Genomic DNA, 24,409 nt, shown 5'->3' on the forward strand with positions numbered 1-24,409 from the left:
TTCTAAATTAAATACGAATCTAAGATTAATATAATAAATAAATATCTAATAGATTTTAATTAAAATCTTTTATTTTCTAAAATAATAATAAGAATCTATTATATAAATATAGTATTTATTAATTAAATAAATAAGTATAATAAATATATTTTTATATTAAAACTATTATTATAATATAAATAGTTTTATAATAATAACTTATTTTAATTTTTTAATATAATATAATTTTTTAGAATTATAATTTAATAATCTTATATAATATTAATTATAAAGATAATTAGAATTCTAAATTAAGAATTAATATAATAATTAAATATATATAGACTTTAATAAAATCTTTTATTTTTTAAAATAATAATAAGAATTTATAAAAATATATAATTATTAATAATTAGATAAGAAAATATAATATATATTTATATTAAAATTATAATTATAATATAAATAATTTTATAATAATAAAAATTATTAATTCTTTAGTATAATATAAATCTTTTAAATTATAAATTAAATATATTATATAATATTAATTTTAAAGATAATTAAAATTCGAAGTAGAATATAATCTTATAAGTAATATAATAATTAAAGATTATATTATAAATTAAGAAAGTCGATAATTTAATTATAAAGTTTTTTATTTTATTACTTATAGTAATTTAATAGCTTATCTAAACTAAACTATAAACTTTTAATCTATCTTTATACTTATATATAACTTAATATTATATAATTTTAAAAGTTTATATAAAAGTAGTATATCTTTAATCTATAATATTACGCGTTTATTATAAATTACTAATAATTAAATATCTATATTCTATTATTAGCGAATTTCATATAAGAATAATAAAAAGTCTTACTTAAAAAATTATTAAATAGAAAAAATTCTATTATCTTCTATATCGCCTCGATAGTAGAACTTTATTAATAATACTTAATATTATTTCTAATTTCATCTATTATACTTAATAAAATTTCTTAAATAAGTTTTTAAAATAAAGCTTTCGAAATTAATAGCGTAGTCGACTTCTAATAATATTTAATTTTACGAAGAATAATAGTTAATAGACTATAATTAGAAAGATAATTAGAAGTATATATAAGACTAAATTTACTATCTAAGTAGAATCTATATAATTTTCTTACTTTAAATATATAATTAACAACGCTTTTCCTCTTATCTATATCTTTCTTACTTATAATAGATTTTCTAGAAATTTTATTACTTAACTTTCTAGCTGCTTTTACTACTAACAATATTTAAAATATTATTTTATCTATCGCGGCCGCCGCGAAAAGTATATTAAATCTCCTCTTTCTAAGTTTCTTATTATATTTATTCTTTTTTAATAATTTACATATAGATAGATATTCTTTAACTATCGCGGTTTTTATATTTTTACTTTAAATATTATTAAAATTTCTATCTTTATAAATAATATCTTAATCTTAAAAGATAATCTAATTTTAAAATAGAGTTATATTATTATTATCGAATATATCGTTATTAAATATATATATTAACTCTCTATTCTTATTAATAACGTATTTATAAGTTTATTTAATTTAGAAAGTTAGATAATTATAATAATAATTAAAAAAGAGAAGATTATATTTAAATCCTCTCTTATTATAATAATTAGAATTATAAAAATTATTTCTTCTTCTTCTAGTTATATTAATTACTTATATATTAAAATTAATAAACTTATATAGATTTATTATAAAACTTATCGCTAGATTATAACGTTATTATTCTTATTATATATTAGAAGTTTTTAATTTTAAACTTCTTTTATAATAAAGTCTATCTCTTCTTTTTCTAATATAATTAAATTTATTAATAAACTACTCTTCGAATTTACTATCTAATTACTTTTAAAACTTTATAATTAATTATTTCTAGAACTTTCTATCTAATTATCTCTAGAATTTTCTAATTAATTATCTCTAGAACTTTCTAGCTAAATATCTCTAGAACTTTCTAATTAATTACTTTAAAAACTTTCTAATTAAATATTTCTAGAACTTTCTAATTAATTACTTTAAAAACTTTCTAATTTATCACTTTTAGAACCTTCTAGCGAATCTAATATTTTTTTAGAATTAAAAAACTAGATAGTTAGTTAAAAGTTTATTAATAAAAATCCTTAATTAAAAGTATTTATATTTATTACTATATCTTTTTAAACGTAAATATAAAATAAATAATATTCTAAAAATAAGCGGCCTAATTAATATTCTAATTATCTTTCTAATAATTCTTTAAAAGAGAAAACGCGTATAATAATTAATAAATCGAAAGCGTAAAATAAAATCTTAAAAAAGATAAACTTATCTTATGAAATTCTTAGATCTAAATTATTAAAAGCTTAAAATAGATATCTATTATTATATAAAAATTAGAAAAAATTTATTATCGATAATAATTCTTAACTATTCTAGTTAAATTATTAAATTTAAAAAAATTTAATTAAAATTCGACTTTATAATATTGAAAATCAGTATCGAATATTTTTATAAATAAGATTTTGAAAAAACGCGAAAACGCGCTAGTAAACTAGCCTATTTTTTTATTAATATGTTCTTAAATTTCCTTATATTTTAGCCTTTTCTAATACTTTTTTTAATTATATTATCTTCTATAGTAATATAATTCTACTTAAATTTTCTTATCGTTTCTATTATAATACTAATATACTCTTTATAATATATTCTTTAATATCTTATAATAAGCTTTTTATATAAAAATTATTATTATAACTATCTTAAGTAAGAATTTAATTAAATAAATAAATTTATATACTTTTTATTATTTCTTAATATTATAAAAGCTAATATTATTAATAAAGATAATAGCTCTAATTCGCTCTATTATACTATTTCTAAAAAAATAAAAATATTTTAAGAGCTTAAATAATAGTAAGATGCGAAAAATAGTAGATAAATATTTTAAAAATAAGAATATAGTAAAGTCGCGCTAGTATTTAGTAAGTTTAAATATATACGAATTATTAAGAGTAATTTTAAGAAAATAAAATAATATAAATATAATAGCGAAATAAATAGCTAAAAAAAAACTTCTAACTTTCTCGAAATATTAAAAAATTATTTTTAAGAAAAAGAAGAAAATAGAAGAGAGAATTATTAAATATATTATATATAATTAATATACTTATTATAAATTCTAATTATTATTATAATTATTCTAATATCTTTCTAATATTATAGCTAATATTTATATATAATATTTTATATATTATATTAAAGATAATAAATTTTATAAATAATTAAATTCGCTAGATATAATTTTAATTTTAGATTTTATTAAGAATATTAATATAGAGCGCGATAAGTAGCTCGATATAAAGAAAGAAGATAAAGATATAATTATCGATATATAATTAAATATTATTAATTAAAAGATTAAGCAATTTTTAATTTTTTAATTTTTTTTAGAGAATATAAATTTCTTAATAACGTTAGTAGAAAAGATATAAATATAAAAGATTAAATATTTATTAATATCTTCTTACTATAATAACGAGTATAATAAACTATAATTAAATCTACTAGAAAAAAGATTAAATATCTAGAAATTTTCGAAGATATAATAAACTCTTAAAAGAATATTTATTCTTATTACGTAGAAGTCTTATATAACTTATAAAAATTTTCTTAAAAAAGAATCGCTAAAATAATATTTATTAATATAAATTTTTCTCTATATTAATTTTAATTTTAATATTCTAATTTATATTTAAATAGACTCGTTATTTATATACTAATCTTACTTATATTAAACTTACTTATTAATTATCTTCAATTATAAAATCTAAGAAAGTTTATTATCTTTTCTCTTTATATATATTTTTTATTAGAATAAAATACGTAGTTCTTAAAAATTATATAATATAGATATTTAAGAATAAAAAAGAATAAATATCGCTATTAGAATCGATTAGATAATAGTCTAAGAATTATAATATAATAAGATATAAATTTATACTTAATAAGGCGAGCGAAGAAGTATAAGAGGCTTTTAAGCTTATTAATATTAAATTAATATATAAGAATATCGCTAATATATTTAAGCGATCTAAATATTTTTATAAAAGTATAAATTATCTAGATTTAAAATTTTAATAAATTAATTATATAACTCTAATTCTAGATTAAAGATAAGATTATAAGTATTTTTTTCTCTTATAATTATCTTTAAATAATAATAATTAGAAAGATAATTAGAATTCTCTATCGCTATAAAAATATATATCGTAATTTATAATTCTTTATATAATAAATTCTTTTTTTAATTAGATTATATTTAAAAGTCTTAAATAATAAGATATTATTTAATACGCGATTAGATATTTATATAAAAATAATATATAAACTTTAATCTAATTAATAGACTTAATAAGAAAATAGAAGTAAACTCTTAAGTAGATTAGATAAAATATAATAGATAAGCGATAAATAACTTTTAAGTTTAATTATTATTCTAATAAGTAGATTTATATTTTAATAATATTATATAAAAAAAGTACGCGAGCGTAATTTAGAGAAAGTCTAGAGTTTTATTTTTTACGCGAATTATTATATATATAAAAAAAGATAAAAGTTTAGATTATAAAAATATAAATAATATCGAAATTAAATAAGATATAAATATTAAAAATAATTCTATTATATATATTAATAATTAAATAGACTTTATCTTTTAAGCTATTTAAAAGCGCGATATAAAATTTAATAATAAGCTCTATTATAATTTAAATATAAAAATATTAATACGTTAACTAATAAATATTAAACTATTATAAAAGATTTAAAATATTAAACGCGATTACGCTTAGAAGATAAAATTATAAATCTTTATTAATATATAATTAATTTAATATATAGTAATAAAAAGTTTACTACGAAAGCTACGCTATTTAAATTAATATTTTAATCTTAATTATTACTTTTACTATTATACGAGTAACGCGAAGTTATCTTTTATTTAAATATATCTAATTCTTAATTCTAATTATTATTATAAACATCGTTAATCTATTCTAGAATTATTAAATCTACTTTTATATACTTTCTATATCTTATCTTTTTTTTAATTAAATAGCGATTAAACTCTAAATTAAAATAAATACTTAGAAGAGAAAAGTTTATAAGTACTTAATTATATAATTTTATTTCTCTTACACTTTTTATAATTATTAAGATAATTAATAATATATAATTATATCTTATAATTATATCTATAATAATTAACTAATTTAATAATTAAAGATAAATATACTTTTATCTTTAATTTAAATAATTTAGCTAAGATAATCGCGAGATTTAGATTCTTTTTTTATAATATAACTCGCTTTCTATATATTATATAAAGATAAATATTTATTTAAATAGAGATTATTAGAGCTAATTATAAAGTATAATAATAAAAGATTTACTCTTAAATTAACGAATTAGAAAGACTTCTATTATCTTATATAATACTTTAAAAGCGAATCTTTAAATATAATAGCGCTTTAATAAATTCTAATTAAGTATAATTTAATAAATTAAGCGCTAAAAGAAAAGCTTCGAGATTATAAGATTAATTAACTTTTAATAATAATAAATCTTATATAAAGCTTAAGCTATAACTCGCGTTAATTATATATAATAAGTATAATAATAATTAAAAGAATATACTATCTAATTTTCATCGACGCTTTAATATTACTAAAGTAGAAGTAATATCTATTAAAGCGATAGCGGTAGTAATTAAAGTAGCGATAATATTTAATAAAAACTTTACTTTAACGCTATGTCTAGTACTCTAAAATAGTATTAACTTTTTCGAAGAGCTATTAATAATAGATTAGATATATATAAGTTAAGCTCTTCGCGCGATCTATCTATATATTAGTTTAAAGTTATTAAAAGATAAAGAATAAATATACGATTTAACGACTACGTTATACTTTTAATATTATTATAATAATATTAAGTTATTTAAATAGAAGTTTAATATATAAAGAAGATAGTTTAATAATAAGAAGAATTAATATAAAAAAGAAAGTCTTAAAGAGAAAGAAGAAGGGAAGAAAAGCTTAGATATCTATCGCGCGTATTAAATTTTTAGATTATTTTAAATTATCTAGCTTAAATTAAATATTAATAAAACGCTTTCTCTTTAATTTTAAAAATTTAAGCTTAAGCGAATTATATTTATTAAGCGTTATTATTTAATATAATCTTAGCTATTTCTATAGTAACAAGTAAAGGCCTATGAATTAAATTCATGAAGTTGGATTTTTCTAAGTCAAATCGAATTTTAGCCCTAGCCCTAAGTCAAATCGAACTCTAATCGCTTGCTGTGCGTTTTTAACCTACATACGGAGATATAGACACATATGTGCGGAGAGAGGCGCGCTAAGGCCTAATTAGGAAGGTGTATTAAGTGTAAAGGATTGATCCATAATAATTGCCCACAAAAAATAGAGAAAGAGTATCGAAATATCGGAAAGAAATGGAGACAACATGCCAATTAGTGGTGTGAATCCCATATTATCTCCTACCGCAGTGAAATCTTTCGAATAATGAAATAGCTGTCAGAGCAAGACATCGGACGGTTTCAATTCGTTTAAATATGTATCGTCCGATATTCCTCCAGCAGAGGCCTAATTGGCTGTGATCGTCGCAGTAGATCCTTCTCTTGTGACGTTATTGCAGTAATATACCATATCAATGCAGTGGGGATGACAGGGCAAGTTGCAGTGGTGTTCTCCGCTTGCTGAGTGATGATTTGATGTGGAACCGTGGAGAGCATATGACGTGGGATCTTGGAGAGCTGAGCCGTGTTCCTGACGATGGTGGCCTTGTTGCCGCTTGGTTTCTCCGCAGTGTTCTCTATAGTGTTCTCCGCAGTGTTCTCCGCATTTGCCTATTGTAGTTCCTCCTCTTACTTCTTAATACAGTGGAGATGACAGGCTAAGTTGCAGTGGTGTTCTCCGCTTACTGAGTGATGATTTGATATGGAATCGTGGAGAGCATATGACGTGGGATCTTGGAGAGCTGAGCCGTGTTCTTGGTGCTGGGGGCCTTGTTGCCGCTTGGTTTCTCCGCAGTATTCTCCATATTCGCCTGCTGTATTGACTTCTCTTGCACTAGCTGAGTAGATTGGTGTAAGACCGTGGAGAGTAGGCCTGTTGTGTCACTGCTGCTGATGACTATCTCCGCAATATTCTCCGCAGTGTTCTTCGCATTCGCCTGTTATAGTTCCTCCTCTTACTCCTTAATGTAGTGGAGATAATAGGGCAAGTTGCAGTGGTGTTCTCCGCTTGCTGAGTAATGATTTGATATGAAACCGTGGAGAGCATATAACATAGGATCTTGGAGAGCTGAGCCGTGTTCCTGACGATGGTGGCCCTATTACCGCTTGATTTCTCCGTTTTTAGTATTCTCCGCATTCGCCTGCTGTATTGACTTCTCTTACACTGGCTGAGTAGATTGGTGTGAGATTGTGGAGAGTAGGCCTGTTGTGTCACTGCTGCTGATAACTGTCTCCGCAATGTTCTCCGTAGTGTTCTCCGCATTCGCCTATTGTAGATCCTCCTCTTATTTGACTGAGTGCGAGGGTACCGAGGGTAAATATGTTTATATTGATGGAATTGGTAGAATTGGTAGAATTAGTAGAATTGGTAGAATGGTGGAAGAAGAATAGTTACACAAATAGGTGGAAGGATTATTATCCGATCCCGGACGCGTCTGATATAACTTATTTGAATATCAGTTTAACCCACCTACCGCTGGCTTAGAAAGAGTATATAGGTGAGGACGTATCCGTTCGGGCTCTTTTTAAGGACCTTCCAACGCGTTTATAAGCAGTTGGTGCAGTAGTAGGTAGCTGTTAGGCTCGCTTGCGGCCTCGATTGCCAGCAGTAGCGGATTCGTCGAGGGGTGGCCTAGGGGCGTCAGTAAGGGGCTCTAATTGGGCGAGGGGTACCGAAGACGATTGTGTTCATATTGGTGGAATTGGTAGAATTAATAGAATTGATAGAATGGTGGAAGAATAATAGTTACACAAACAGGTGGAAGGATTATTATCCGATCCCGGACGCGTCTGGTATGACTACCATGACTACCATATTTGAATGTTCATTTAATCCACCAATAGTAGGTCAAACTTCATTATTTTTACAGCGTTAGAAAGCGTAAAGCGAGCTTTACAATTTGAGGAATTATGAAGTAACTGTATGTATCGCAAGCTGAGTACTTCAAAGTGCAAAACTTCTACATACAAATTTTTGATGAGGGAAACGCGGAAGGGCTACCGGGCTAACTCAGCCGGTCTAACCAAAAAGCGTACAGGACCCGAATTGATGATTGGCTGCATATATAAATTCAAGGTTTCCAAGCTCAGCCCTACCTTATTCTATTATATATACTAATTATTATTATTATTATAGCCCGTATAGATTAAAAGATAAAAAATCTAAAAGAGTAAATTAATAAGTAATTATTTTTATCTAATTTAGCTAGCATTAAACTATTATAACTTATTAAAATTTTCGTATATTTTATTCTTACTTTCTTATTTTCAAGTCTTACTATCTTTATAGAAATAATTATTCTTTAAATTAAATTCTATAATAATATACTTAAAATAGTATATAATATATATCCTCTTTATTTCTAATATCGATACTTATTAGAATTAACGCACTTTTTAATAAAACGAGCTTTAATTAAAATTAAGAATAGCTTAATATTCGTAGATATTCGTATAAACCCTTTAATTCTTTTATATATATTTACTAATTTATCTTTTTATAGTAATTAAAGTAGAAGAGATTAAGTCTAATAATTTATTATAATAAATATTAAATACTAATAATAATAGCGATATTAAAAAATTTTAATATAGATTAATTAAATAATAACTAAATTCTTAATTAAAATAAAAAGCGGAGAATAAGCTTAGTTAAAATAAAAATATTAAGAGATTATAATAGCGAATAAATATATTTATATTTAAGGAGAAATTAATTAAAAAAGTAAAGAAAGCTAATATCTTAATTATTAACTACGCTATAATTATTAAAAAGTATAAAATTAAATATATTAATATATCGTTATTATAATAGAAGTAAACTCTTAAATAGATTAAATAAGATATAATAGATAAATAATAAATAGCTTCTAATTTTAATTATCGTTTTAATAGATTTATATTTTAATAGTATTATATAAAAAAAGTACGCGAGCGTAATTACGAAGAAGTCTAGAGTTTTACTTATTACGCGAATTATTATATATATAAATAAAGATAAGAGCTCGAATTAAAAGAAAATAAATAATATTAAAGTTAAATAAGATATAAGTATTAAGAATAATTCTATTATACGCGTTAATAATTAAGTAAATCTTATCTTTTAAATTACTCGAGAGCGTAATATAGAACTTAATAATAAGCGCTATTGTAATTTAGATATAATAATATTAACACGCTAGTTAATAAGTATCGAGCTACTATAGAAATCTTAAAATATTAAATATAATTATATCTAGAAAATAGAATTATAAATCTTTATTTATATATAATTAATCTAGTGTATAGTAATAAAAAGTTTATTATAAAAGCTACGTTATCTAAATCGATATTTTAATCTTAATTACTACTATCGCTATTATAAAAATAATATAAAGTTATCTCTTATTTAAGTATATCTAATTCTTAATTCTAATTATTATTATAAATATCGCTAATTTATTCTAGAATTATTAAATATACTTTTATATACTTTCTATATTTAATCTTTTTTTTATATATCGCGAGAAGATAGCTTAAAGAAATATAACTTATTATATTAAGCTATAATACTTTTAAGAGAATATTAAGAGATATATTAATTTTTCTAAATTAGCGATTTAGTAAGAAAGCTATAATTATAATATATATAATTTTATATTAGATAGCGATATTAAAAATACGTAATAGGCGTATAAAATTATTATTAACAACTTTAATTACGAAGTACCGGCGAATTTCGCGCGGTTAATACTAGAGAAAGATAAGCTTTTCTTATTATTAATAGATATAGCTCGCTTTCTTTTATATATATAGAGTAATAAAATATAATTATATTTAATTCTATATCTTATTAATTTAGCGTAATTATTAACTAGAATAATAATTAGAATAGCTACTTCTAAATATAGAAATTCTAATCGAGATATCTTATATATATATTATTTTATAATATAATATTATAGATATACTATATCGTGAAATATTTCGTTAAGATCTTATATTATATTAGATATAAGATAATATAAATCTTAATAACTTATATTATATTAGAGTATAATATAATAGATTAATATTTCATATTATATTATATCTTTTCGACTAGTACTCTTATATCTAATATATTTATATTAGAAACTTTAACGGAAAAAAAAAAAAAAAAAAAAAAAAATATTTTTATAATAAAAAGAAAAAAAAAAAAGGAAAAAAAAAAAAAAAAAAAAAAAAATAATTTATAAAAAATAAAAAAAAAAAAAAAAAAAAAAAAAAAAAAAAAAAAAAAAAAAAAAAAAAAAAAAAAAAAAAAAAAAAAAAAAAAAAAAAAAAAAAAAAAAAAAAAAAAAAAAAAAAAAAAAAAAAAAAAAAAAAAAAAAAAAAAAAAAAAAAAAAAAAAAAAAAAAAAAAAAAAAAAAAAAAAAAAAAAAAAAAAAAAAAAAAAAAAAAAAAAAAAAAAAAAAAAAAAAAAAAAAAAAAAAAAAAAAAAAAAAAAAAAAAAAAAAAAAAAAAAAAAAAAAAAAAAAAAAAAAAAAAAAAAAAAATAAAAAAAAAAAAAAAAAAAAATAAAAAAAAAAAAAAAAAAAAAAAAAAAAAAAAAAAAAAAAAAAAAAAAAAAAAAAAAAAAAAAAAAAATAAATTAGTATAAAGATAATAGAATATTAAGTATTTAATATACTTAGAAATAACTTTATAGAGTATTATATATATATTTTTCGAGGCCTCGAAAGATATTCTTATATATAGAATATATATATCTAGATAATATAGTAGCCCTAAGTAAATTTACTTAATCGCGACTTTTTTAAATATAAATATCTTTTCGTAGCTATTATATTTCTCTTATTATTATTAAAAATACGTCTATTATACTTAAACGAGTAAAGGCCTATGAATTAAATTCATAATTATTTATTTAATTAGGGCTATCGAGTAAGTACCTAGGCACCTAGGTGAGCGATCTTTGGTGAGCGAACTTTGGTGAGCGATATTTGAATTCCTTGCGCTTTAATAGTTATAAGACTTAATTTCATAATTCTTAAAAATTCGGAAAGTACAAACAGCGCTTCAAAATTTAAAAAAAAAAATCTCAAAATTTTAATAGAAAACAAAAAAGTAATTCTATGTGTCAATAATGTACACCTATTTTTTTGATGAGGGAGGCGTGGGAGGGCGAGATTTTGATGGTTGCGGACGCTAATTTATTTACCCGCGATGAGTCAGCCGGTCTAGCCAAAAAGCGTAGAGGACCCGAATTGATGATTGGCTGCACATACAAATTTAAGGTTTTCAAGCTCAGCCCTATCTTATTCTATTATATATACTGATATATAGGTAAATTTATACTTATCGCTCGTAATAGATCTTTAATAAATAGAAGATAAATAACTAGCGTAGAAATAATATTATATAAATAGATAAAAAATATAACTATAAGACTAATATTTTAAAATAGTCTTTTAGAGTTAATAGCCTCGTAAGAAATCGATTACTTATAGTATTTCCTTTAATATATATAAGATAATTAACGAGTAGTATAGATATTAGATAGTATACTACTATCGATAACGCTTCGACCCTCTACTATATTTTAAATATATTAGTTATTTATATCTACTAAGTTCTATTAAAGATCTATGATTCCGTAGGATGCAAGCAACAGCTGCTCTCGTTGTAGGGAAAGCAGAAGGTCATGGTGTTTGCAGTGGTAGTAGTACCGGTGTTGCCCCATGCAAAAGTCATCATCTTTGAGACCATGGTTCAGAATCCAAATGCTGGACCAGGAGATACATCATACAAGAGCTTGGCTCCCAATGTCATGCAAATGATGGAAGATCTCTTGGCCATCCAGTTTTACTCTGGACTGAATCAGACTTCTTTGCCAGCGTCTTTCACAAATGCGACGTGTACCTGTAGGCTGTATCTATTCGAACCAGAGCTCGGAGTCAGAAGAAACAGCAAAAATGGGTTTTGTGAGCTAAAGTTCTCTACTCTACCGAAACTCCGAAAGCAAGCCGTGAGGCATCAAACTTGTGCGTCACCCCGCATACAGCTGCTTTACATACAATAATCACCCTCTGATGATCCATCTTACCTCCGCAACGCCACCGCCATCATGTCTATCAACACCGGCAACGTCTTCAGCGCCATGAACCTCTCCGAATACATGTACCAAAGCCTCCCCAAAGAATCATCGCCACAACTCAAGAACCCTTACGACGCCATCGCCCTGCTGAGCCATGCTTGCATGCTAGCCGTCGGCTTTCGACTCGTCGGCCTCGGGGAAGATCACAAGATTGGTGTGCCCCTTGGAGTACAGCTTTTCTACCAGTTGGCAGAGACTGACGACAGTGCAGAAGCTACGATAGACCTCCCAGACGCCCAACCCCTGCCCAAACAGTGGAACTCCTCCACATCCGACGACTACGCCTTCCGGTACGCTCACAGCCAATCGGCCCTCCAATACCTTCTCAAAATCGGCCGCCTCGGCTCCAAAGCCGTGATCAACTGCCTGGCCATTGGGGATGACAAAGTGCGCACCTTTGACCTCAAACCCAAAGAGTTCCTCACCGAGTCCTCATTCCCATTCACGATGCCGTCTTCCGAAGGGGCGAACGAAGCAGCCTTGTCGATACGGAAAAACTTCATCTCGGCGGGGCGGATAACGGACGCGGCGTCACTGCTGAAGATCCATATCCTTCAAAAGGTGGCGCCTGGGCTGCAGAAGGAGGGATACGAGGACTCGGCGCATGCCGCCAGTCAGAACAGAGAAGAGAATGGGGCTAGACGACCGGGATCAGGACAAGAGACAGCAGGTGCACCGGCCCATGATCCTCTGCGCGAAGATCGCTTACCTCCTCTCGCCCAACCACGGCCTTATAATGACCCGCTGGCTGCCGAGCCACGGAGACCGTATCCAGCCGGTGACTTCCCTCCACCGGGGTTTGAGGACGAGTATGAAGTCAACGGACCGAGAGGAGGGATAGGTGGGGAGAGGAGGCCGCTGAATATAGGGGAGAGGGATCTGTATCCGCCCGGGCTGGGACCGCACGATCCTTTGAGAGGCGGAGGCTTCGGACCCGGCGGCGGAGGCATGAACCCCACGTTCGACGATCCTCTGTTTGGCGGGAGGGGAGGAGGCCGGGCCGGTGGCTACAACGCACAGTACGCATCCACGGTTCCGCCGACCGATCCGAGAACCCTCGTTTGCTGACAAGTCCTTCTACAGAGTCCCACCGGGTGCGAGATACGACCCCATCGGTCCCGGCGACGGACCCCGCTTTCCGGGAGGAGGCGGCGGCGGCGGCGGCGGTTTCGGCGCAGGGGCTCCACCGAATCCGTTTGGAGGCTTTGGCGGGAACGACTTCATCTGAGCATCATGCATCGTGGGTGAGCGTACGGTGGTGGTGTCTCGCGGGCGAGCCGGGGGCGACAGGACGGAAAAGGTTTCAACGAGAATGACTGACGGATTACGGACGGACCTTACTAGACTCGAGATAGATAAGGATAGCATCGACTACGGTGGAGATGCCATGATGGTCAATCAATGAGATTTGAAGCCTAATAGAAACAACATTCCTCTTTAGATACCCTTAAATCGTACTCAAAATGTCTCTGCCTTGTAAGACTCCCACAGCAAACTCACCCGCACCGTTCCCCCTACAGTCCTCACATCTCAACCTCCTCCCAAAGATCCCATTCCCAACACTGACCACTGCACAAAATCACGCATCCATCTATCCGCACCACCCCTTCAACCCGTCAAAACGGCAAGATATCCATCTTCCCTCAGCAAACGCCCCCCCGATCCGCAATCGGTCCAAGCTTGCGAGCCCTCGCACCGCCCGAAAGGTCGATCCTCAAACATCTGAAACCGCCGCTCCGCCGAAAAGGCAGCCTGCGGGGCGCACGCGGTGATTGTTCTGGGGGGGGGGCCGCAGCTCCGCAAGGATCCCCCCGTTTGATAATCGAACGTTCCTTATCTGGTTTTGACGTTACAGTGTTCGCCACATCCCGCCCCGCTCCCTCAAGGGCAAAGGCGATGGCTTTGAGGGTTCGCGCCGAAGTCCTAGCTGGGAGTTTTCGAGTCTGGGTTGGTTTCTTGCAGGGTCTTGGGGGTTCCTGGATAGATTTACGCCATTGAAGGGCGTGCCTCCGCCGGCGAGGCACGTTGGTGTGGTTTGTAGGACGTCAAGCGGGATGCGCATGCTAGGCGTCGGCGATGGAGAGTCATGGATGTTCATTGGAGGGTCCCTCGTACTCAAAAACAGAGGTCAATCAGACTGCGCGCAATCTCTGTAGTTCTCATTACCTACGACCGTTGTCTTCGGAGAAGATTAGGATATCCTTGCAGAAGCCCATCTTGCTCATGACTAGATCATTAGCTATGCGCCTTTCATCACAGAAGTTCACAAGCGGGCTAGAAGCGTTCTGTATCGGCATGACTCTGCATGGTGTGGATGCAACATGAAACAGCACCCTGCGTACTGTTCTGGCACGGAGTGAGTCGCCTTCGTGTCTGAGTGTGGTACGCCTGTACATCGATCAGAATGCCGAGTGCAAAGCCTTTTCCTGGTTGTATGCGTATTTCAGAAGCTGTGCTATACGTCCAAAAAGCTTCTCGGCCGCTGGAAGGTTTCACGCAATGCATGACTTGGGTCTGTGATCGGCCCTTGTGTGGTTGGTTCTTAACGCAACTCTTACTTTCTCGGATGGGCAGCATAATTTCGAACGCGCGGAACCCTCGCACGATGCGTGCACTGTCCACTAAAAGGAGTAGCTAAAAGAAAACGTTCATCATTGGTCTGAGGTCGACAGTAGCTAGTGCTAGGTATTCGAGAAAACGGAAAAGGCTCGAAGGCAGAGTAACGAGTCAAGAATCTCCTTGGGAGAGAATAATGGCCATGAGGACCACCCTCCATCTCCAAAGCATTCAGTTTTGCATTCTCACGGAAAAATTGTACTGGAAGAGTGGACTTTTGGGGCTATCAGGACTTGATGTGACCTCGATTTTGAGCCAATCTTTACCTATATCTGCAATAGAGGCTCGATCGCTGCGAGTGCTCGTATCGTGATGAGGCTATGATCTGAGGTCTCGTATCGAAGGCAACAGGGCCGAAACGGGTGGTGACAGCCTCGTCCCTCTTGACCGTTCATAAAATTTCCGTCTTCCGGCATCTCAATCGTAAGCCAAGAACTAAAGATCCCCTATCCGGTTGAGCAGTACGATGCAGTTCGAGCGAACAGAGTCAGAGGGCTATACGACGCAAGCCTTCTCCGTACGTCGTAATTGGGTCAGTTTTTCGTGTACCGTTCTAGAATTTGGGACCCTTAGCGGAAGGCATCGGGATGGATCTTGGCGAAGGGCCGAGGATTTTGGGGTGAAACTGTGGTCTGGAAGCTCGCAAGGAATTCCAAATCTCCATGTTGTACCGGTGCTACCGTTGGGGGCCGTCATCGGGTACGCCCGGTTCCTCAATTCGTGACCAAGGAGAAGAACCTGCGATAGCCACAAATAAGTGGACCTCGTGAGGTAGTATCGTGTAGAAGTAGCGTCGTCGAATTGGACCTATTGGCTACGTTACTTGGGAATAGCCATGGTTACCTCCAGACTGAGCGGCATTCACCCCTGGTATCAGGTACTGTTAAGTCTGATCCATATGTTAGACCTTGGCCAGAGTGGTGCCTCGGACGCAAGAAAAATGGCGTGTTTTTGATGTATCTCGTAAAGCGGTAACGAAGGAGCATTAGAGTTTTTCGGAATCGCCAACGAAGGGGCTGGCTGGCTGGCTGGTATCAGACGATCCCTCCCTCGTACTCGAGGGAGCCCGACTACGCAGATGCTCGCTCCCGCTGTAGAACTCCTTGGTGTACATACCACTTGGAGCATTTTTTTGCGCGAACCACTAACGAGGAAGAAGTCGGGTAGGTACGAGTACGTACTAGTACCCCACATGAGGCCGAGGGGAACAACGACGACGATTAAGGTAGGGTTCGGCGGTGCTAGCGTATATATTTAGCCGAATTTCCGGATCAACAGTCTGTGCAATGCTGGGCGCTGCAGATCGACACGCCTGTTTGTACCGGAGGGTACATACGTTTCAGACTTGTGTGAGCGGTAAAGGAGGGGTAGGAAAAGCGCTGATTCGATCTTCTCCGATGTGGCATGTAGCAAGCTTCGACCGATCAGCATGCTGGTGGCACTCTTCTCACGTGGTTCCTGACCAGGGGCACTTTTGCAAAGTTTGTTAACAGCCTTGAGGACAAAAGGGTAATTGTTGCGACTCGCCGAAATTGCGGTTGTATCGCCTTGTTGGGGCCAAGTAGGTACCTTATGATTTTCTATTCCTATCCCTCTGTGATCAAGGACTGCAGCTGAAGATGTTGAGACGGTCCGTGTCTGACTGCGGGGACACGCGCCGACTTTCAGTTTGAACCTCGGACTCAATAAGCTATCAGCGTATCAGAATTAGGGTTCGGGAAGGCAGTAAGCCACTGTTGGTTATGTCGTGCTCGCTGCCGTATCAGCGCACCAGCCAATTGTTGGTTTCCCTCGCTGCGGTGTGGGCGAAGGATGAGAAAGTTCATGTTGATGTTGGCAGCTGAGGTCACTTTAGGGTAGAGACTAGGGAGCTATGATAAAGTTGCCTGGTTGAGGTCGATGGCTGTTGATCTCACGTTTCATCGACATCGATCGAGAAGGGACCTAGAAGTCGGTGAAGGAGGGGTAGTGGCGGACATATCCTTGGTTGGGATGGCGAATGTACTCTTCGCCCGCAAGTTGTAGACTGGTGTCAGATGATTCGTCGACATGCGAAATGTAGAGCAGTCTGGTAGTGATAAAAAGCCGACGTTCATTCATGAGCCAGGAACCTGAAACGATTTGCGTCGTAGTGTGAGCATAGCATCCGTGGGGGACATGCAGGCGTCCGCATCGTTCCTGCAGGTAGGCACCGCCCGATGATTCATGTGCTACTGATGACAATCTGGAAGCCAATGAACTGACAGCAGCATTGTTCTCAGCCCACCCCCTTGGCAGTCAGGAAACCTGAAACGTGTACCAGATCATCAGCCCCCCTGTCAGCAATACTTTCACACTACCAGTGTATTGTAAGAAACGGTATGATACGCTAATGTAGGACTAAGGCTGCACGTGTCCTTCTTCCCGCTTGCCACCAACATCTCAATCCCAATACGGAGGAAGCCGATTCGACCAAGACAGACTTGTAGCCTTACCTTATTCTGTCACTAGCACTAGCCTACGAGGTACATCAGACACGTAGATTAGGTGCAAAGCCTTTTCTTTTGCTCTCTGCGAAGTACCAACTCTTTCCCCTCTGCTATTTCTATCTCCCACCCACCAATCGTGTCTTCACATTCACCCCACGGCCAATCACCGGGATTATTGCGGGACTCTCTTCTCTCAAAATCTTTCGGAGGAGCCTGTTTTAGATGTCCAACATGTAGCAATGACATCCAACCCCGCGGTTAATGGGAATAAACTCCCCAGCCTCCATCTTCACCGGCGGCCAACAAGTTCTTCTTTATCCGATTTGGAGTGGATGTGTATAATCTGATGACAACTACGCATTCATCCGATCGATTTCAAGATGTGGTGACAGCGCTACGACTCGTCCCGTTGGGCGTTGGTCAGATGTTCTGCATGCTTTCGCCGTTGCGCAATTTCTTAGAGTCCGCTTTGAGGTAAAACTCGGTGCCCTTCTCCGTGTAGTGGACCATGTTGCAATCGGCGATGCAGAGGGTGTATGATAGGAGTGCTCCGTAGCGTACAGGCAGACCCTTTGCCTACTTCCATGCTGCTGCAACGGTCAGGCGTGATGCTGCAACGTGTGAAAATCTTCCAATCTTCAAATCATGTGATTGGACGGAAATGCAGCCTCCGACATGGTTTGATGTCGAGTCTATAATTACCCCATTCAGCCTGATACCTCAAGTGGTGAGCAGGCATGAAGCCTGCTAATGCTGGCCTTATGCATCATCTACCTTACTTAACATTTCCGAAGCCCGGGAGATTGGAAAGTCAAAGTCCGCTTCTTCTTCTTCGTCTTAGAATTCAGAGTTCACGTTGTCGACAACCTAATCCCCACACTTAATGGTAGCGTTGTAGCGTTACTGCATGGCAGTGCCTAGCCAAGGTAGGGCCTGATAAGCAATTTGAGCGACACCCGCTTGATGACATGGTGATTTGGGGATCGACCACGAAAAAAAAAGCATCGAGTTCGCAAGGGAGTTGCGAGCAGGGTTTTGCCCAGTTGCACAAGGCGGGAGACTCCGCAACAGGACATGTGCTGTCGCAAAATTCCGAAGGTCTGGACGAGTTGACAGACGCCTTCCCGCCGGCAGCAAGGTCCTTTGCGCATCCTAGGTATTCGGAATTTGTCATAAGGAGCAAAAATTGGATGTGAGCATGGATGGCTGTATCTGTCTCCAATTGGCATCATCTGATCATACGACTGATAACGGAAAGCCAAGTGCGTGGTGTAGCCTTGTACGCAGGCGCGGAGATTGCATCCCTTCCCGATGAGGATACGAGAGACGAAGGCGCTCGGAAGGATCACTCGAGTAGAACGCCTCCAGGACCAATCAAATGATTCGTAAACATGCAGAAGCATACTTGATTTCATTGTCGCCCTTGAGTCTTGATGTTGATGATGATGTTGTTGTTGTCGCCGCCGCAATCATATCCCCATTCCGTGCCTTTTCCTGGGGAAGCGCCAGCGCTTCCCGTTCAGCCTCGCCGCATACCCCTCCGCTCTACGGACCGTGACTGCCACATTATTATTACATTCACCTTTTTCCCCAGGTACCATCTACCGAATCTACATTCCACGAAATCCCACAAATCCCACAGCCCACCATTTTCACGCCCTTCTCATTTTTGCCTCCCCCCCCCCTCCTCCACCCTCGACCCAAACCCTCCGCAACAACCGAATGACACTCAGCCGTGTAACCACAACTCTACGGATGCGTTTCACGTTTCAGCCGAGAGTCCGCAGTGGGCTCGGACGCACCATCGTACCATGATCTCACCAGACGGGTTCGAAGCTAGGCTATGCTATGACCACGCAACCAGGGATGCGGATCCCTCGCTTGCTGTCCTGGCAAATTCCGTTGGACGATGACGACCCTACCTACCCCACATGGTTAGGACTGCCTTTGTCCCACGAGGTTTTTTGTTACAACCCGAAAGGAGAAACCATTTAGGGTTACATGCAGCATGCGGTCAGCATTTGGATAAGGTACCTAAAAGTAAAAAGGGTGGGTACCGTGCTTCATCCCACGTGTGAGGAACCGAATCTAGAGAGCTTTACCCCACCCGGACGCACGCACGCACGCACGCACGCACGCATGCATGCATGCATGCGTTCAGCCTCAAACAAGTTTGGCAGATGCGACGGCATCATCATTGGACGTGTGTAATCATCCGGACGGAGGTAGGATTCCTTCGTGCATGGATTGATTTTGTCCTTCAGCCCGGAAGGATTCGTAAAAGTATGTTTGTGAGAGTGAGACCAATGATTTTCCGACTTGGGGACTCCGTAAGCGCCCCGAGGATGAGATCTGTGGGAAGTTGTCGCCCTCCCGTTGGTTCGATGCAGTGTAAGACATCTGCCAGGTACCGACGCCAAAAAGCCAACGCCAACGCCCGAATGGCCTCGATTCGCTTCAAAATCCCATTTGGCCTGGTCCCTGCATCCACTCCGTCCTGAGGCAAATTTCAACTTTCGTCCCTTTTGGAATGAGGGTCGCACGCGAAGGAGATGAGTGAGATGTGTTCATCATTTTTTCCTACGAGGCCCATCTGCTGACTTGCAATTGATAAAATTATCACCGAGGGTGCATCCGATGTATTTCTAGAAGAATAGAGCGCACAGTGTAAGATTGCATTGTTGCATTGCTCCTACTATTCTTAACCCTAAAAAGTTTGCCTATCATGTCATTCGCCTATTTCTGGCCCCCCCCCCCAACCAAGAATACCACCCAACCATAAGCATGTTGCTAAAGGGTATTGCGCATAATCCTTAACCACGGAATCAGAAGTAAAAAGAATAGCAAACTCGTCAAAACGTAGAGGAAGTCGTGTACAGAGTAGCAACAGCAGCAGCAGCAGTAGTATGCAGATGATGACATAGAAAAGAAGCTGGGCGCAGATCCAAGCCCCACCCGCACTAGGCATCGTCCGTGAAACCATTGCGAACATGAAACACATACACAGCCGAGACGGCCTTCCCAAAGGATTTCCCCCTCCAAATTCCATTATGCCATTATTCCAATCCGTAACGCCTCTACCGCATCTGTCATGCGTCTGCCAGCCGAGCCTCTGCTGCACAATCATCCCCGAAATGCACTGGCTCTCAGAAAATGCCCATTCCGCTAACCTCCAACGCAACGTTCAGATCTAAGCCTAGTTCGTAGGATTCCGGAGCAACAAAGGGTGAAGATTTATCACGAAGCAAACACTGATGACTGAGTCTGGATCGGGCTGCTGACGAATTGTGGCCTTTCGTAATTCGGAAACGTTGATGTTGGTGCGGCCGACATTGGAGGTGCCATTGATGATGGGTGTGGAATTCCTACGTTGTAGGATTTGCTGCGCGCTGGGAAGTTCGTAAAAGACCATCTCGCAGGAGTTGCGGCGGATCCTTCACGGAAGCCAAGCTCGAATCGCTTGGGGCATCCGTCCTCGGTATGTCTTCGGAGGGTGTCTCGGCGAGCGAATCGGTTGCCACAAAGATTGCAGCGGTGATTACGCGCTTTCAGATGTACCTGTGGTTACATTAGCTCAAGGCATGTAGTATGGAGCAGAGTAATGCTTACGCTATCATAATGCCGGTCCAGGTCGGTTTTTCGCTGGAACTTCTTCGTGCATAGGGCGTTGCCGACCATGGCTGTGCAAGGGTGAGGATATTTACGTTCTGGGTTGTGTGTCTCCATGTGCGATTTCCAGTTGTAGCTTCGCTTGAAGAGTTTGCCGCAGACACGGCACTCATGTGTTGCTTCCTCGGGGGTGGTCCTTTGGCGCTTCTTCTTGATGCGGTTGACACTGGGCAAAACGGGCGCTGCGTCAAACTTCGATCGAGTATCTTCGCCTATCATGTTCATGTCGTTGCCATAGCCTGAGGTGTTTGGCTTAGCCCAGTCACCAGGCTGATTCTTGTAAAAGTCGTCTGAAGGTCCGTTGATGGGAGACACGCCGTTAGAGTAATTCGTAATTCCTTGAGTGGTCAAAGATCGCTGCAAGACCTGCTCATTTCCAGGGGATGGGTACCACTCGCTTCCGTCCTCGACTTTGACCCTAGGCGTGTAGTATTCGGCTCCGTGCTGGACTGGTGAGGAATAAGACGAAGACATTGATGACCGATGAGAAGGCATGTTTGTGCTTGGAGGTGATTGGCAAAAGACAAGACCTGGGGCTTCTGGCGATTGTGTAGAGATCATACCAGTGTTGGCGTTGGTAGAGTAACCGGAGAAAGGATCGAATGCTGCTGAGAAGATGTCTGGTGGCTGCGATGTCTGTGGGAAGTCTTGTTCCATCATCGAGGAGTGCGACCAGTTGTCTGATGCTTGCGGCGATGGTGGGAGTTCTTGAATTGTACTCTGTTGCTGTGGTAGAGGACACTCGAAGATTCCTAAGCCTCTGTTGGGCTGCTCCATTGATGTTGGCTCTGGTTGGGGCGTAGCTGGATAACGTCTTTGCGAGGAGAAGGATTGCTTTGGCTGCTGGTTATAGGGCGACATAGGTGAGCGCATTGATTGTGGTGTGAGGTTCATCGTTGGATATCGATAGACAGGCAATTAGGAGCAGGTGCCTACGAGGGCAAGATGGAGCGAGCGAAACAATGGCAGAGTTCAAGGTTCTTTTGATATATGGCTTCTGATTTTTGGGTTGTGGAGTTGAAGTAAGAAGAAGGTTGTTTGTTGGCAGGTGTTGGAAGGCGCGACTGAGGAATAAGTATTAAAGTAGTGGTAGTCCAAGGCAGGCAGTGAAGGGTGTGGGGGTTAAGATGATTTGAGAGATATAGGTGAAGGGATCAAGGCAGAATGGCGCTATGAGGAAGTGTTGTGTCAAAGTGCAAGAGACTGTGTTAGCAGAAGTCCAGTAAACACGGCACTGCCCATCATTTAACTATGAGATGGGGGAAATAGGAAATGGGAAAATGGAACGAGAGATGGAGGTGCATCAAGTGAGCAGCAGGAGATGGTCGAATTGAAGCTAAGAATTCTCAATCCCTGCTCCATGCATCATCCACCGCCTCCCAGTGCTAAAATCCCGAACCCTGACAGGGGGAAAGCTTAGCTTATTCCCACAGCCAAGGTACCAAGCAGGGGTTCGTACCATGTATCATACCTGCACGTATTGTAATTTATGCCTAAAATTAGCGTCATTACACAGTCAGACGGACTCTCTTCCAATTTCGCATCCTCAGCCCACCATCAAGAAATAAAGGGAAAATAGGGACAAAAAAAAAAAAGGGAAGATGCGTGCACATCATCATCGATCTAAGCCCCATGCTACCCACTTGCTCATTTTGGGTTTAGTGCGTAAAGTGACCCCTCCTTCAGAGTAGCAAAGTCTTTTTTGTCCGCAAGATGAGACCCTTCAGGCAATGTGGCCCCCAACCCAAAGCCAACCTGGGAAGTCATGGCAAAGTCAGCGTCGTTGTAATCATCAATCATCAATCATTCTTCATCAATGTAGCATTCCAACAACTGACCAAAAGGCTGACAAATGGCCACGGCGCAATGTCTTCCTCGGCGCAAACCGGTTCGGCGGAGTCGAGATGTGCAGCATGCACAGAAAACCCCATGTCCGAGAAGTCTAACCTTTAATAGGAATAAATCGCGTGAATTATGCAAGCACTTCAAAATTTGAAACAACGGCCAAAATCTTTTTCGCTTCATTCGCTTACGCCCCGTTGTGCATGCAGACCTATCTTGTCTCTTTCTCCGGCATCGAGGACAGTCGAGTGAAGATCACTCAACTATTCCAGCCAAAGCTTCCGCTTGCTCTCGTAGCCTTTCGAAATTGAGGTGCCCCACCGTGTCAAAGCATTGGATGAGAGTGGGACTCCTCACGTACGAAGGCGCGGGTGTATTCCGTTGTTCTGTGGAGTCGCCGCCTGTACTCCGTGGCCACGTAGCCTTTGAGATCGGCCTGTTCGAAGGCCCCTTTGCCTTGATACTTTTGCCTGATTTCCACCATGTCCTTTGTTCTGCCGGAAGCCGTCTTGAGATATGTGCGGAAGTAATTGATGTGCATCTGGCAATTGATTGACTTCGTTAATCTGCCGCTCGGCATGGGCCGATTCCATGAGATAGACCAAATCGATGTCCAGGCCAATCTTTTCTTGCGCGAAAGATGTCCGTTGCGACAATATTGTAGGCCTAATACTACCTATCTGCTGAGTTGGTCAATCTTCCGTTCCATAGTGGCCAGTCGCTCATTTATGGTCTTCAGGGTAGCCGCCAAGTCATTGTCCGTTAGCCCAAGCGCACTCGGGCGCTTGGCACTGGTCGGTGTCTTTGGTATCGACACTTCGGATCTGCTCATAAAATCTGGCCGTGGGGTTGGCATATGTGTGTGTATGCCTCGCTTTGCAGATCGCATCCGTTGCTGCGAGCTTTTAGAATACTGCCAGCGGCTACGCAATGCATACAGCTCCTCATAGACCCATATAGCGGCGATATAAGGAGCGTGAGTGATCTTCAAGAGCACGATGCGTGCCGAACGTATCTGCTCTGAAGGTACGCAGAGTCTCAACGGTCGAAACAATAGCAGTGGTAAGAGGTTCTGCGACCAGCGTTGGCAAGGTTACTGAGCAGTGCAGAGGACACATACCAAGGGAGGAAAATAGTAAGTCAGCCGCCGTGACGCTGATGCCTTGACCTGGTTTAGAAACCTGGCATAAATCATATGCAAATTTCTCTTACCTCGAGCACGAACACTGAATATCTGAAACATCGATAAGCGCTTTACGACACTGAAACTCTTCACTGTCACCAGGACAGGCTTACTGAAAAAGGTATTCCTCTCGGGCGTGATCCATGACCTATCAAATCAATCAGTAATACTCTATACAGACCCTA

General features: G+C 36.7%; 3 protein-coding genes across 3 annotated transcripts; 1 reads left to right on the plus strand and 2 right to left on the minus strand.

Moving 5' to 3' along the window:
• Positions 1-12,416: 12,416 nt before the first annotated feature.
• Positions 12,417-13,674, plus strand: HO173_005649 (uncharacterized protein; the record flags this gene model as incomplete). The annotated part of the gene is made up of 3 exons (XM_037307564.1): positions 12,417-12,600; positions 12,658-13,465; positions 13,530-13,674. 3 exons carry the CDS (start codon positions 12,417-12,419, stop codon positions 13,672-13,674), a joined length of 1,137 nt encoding a protein of 378 aa, XP_037165373.1.
• Positions 13,675-20,767: 7,093 nt separating this feature from the next.
• Positions 20,768-22,093, minus strand: HO173_005650 (uncharacterized protein; the record flags this gene model as incomplete). The annotated part of the gene is made up of 2 exons (XM_037307565.1): positions 20,768-21,088; positions 21,140-22,093. 2 exons carry the CDS (start codon positions 22,091-22,093, stop codon positions 20,768-20,770), a joined length of 1,275 nt encoding a protein of 424 aa, XP_037165374.1.
• A 1,624-nt stretch (positions 22,094-23,717) lies between these two features.
• Positions 23,718-24,236, minus strand: HO173_005651 (uncharacterized protein; the record flags this gene model as incomplete). The annotated part of the gene is made up of 2 exons (XM_037307566.1): positions 23,718-24,113; positions 24,162-24,236. 2 exons carry the CDS (start codon positions 24,234-24,236, stop codon positions 23,718-23,720), a joined length of 471 nt encoding a protein of 156 aa, XP_037165375.1.
• Between the last annotated feature and the right edge of the window lie 173 nt (positions 24,237-24,409).

The sequence above is a fragment of the Letharia columbiana genome (genome assembly GCF_014066305.1).
Source record: "Letharia columbiana isolate WasteWater2 chromosome Unknown Sc0000016_s0, whole genome shotgun sequence".
Classification (NCBI taxonomy): Eukaryota; Fungi; Ascomycota; class Lecanoromycetes; order Lecanorales; family Parmeliaceae; genus Letharia; species Letharia columbiana.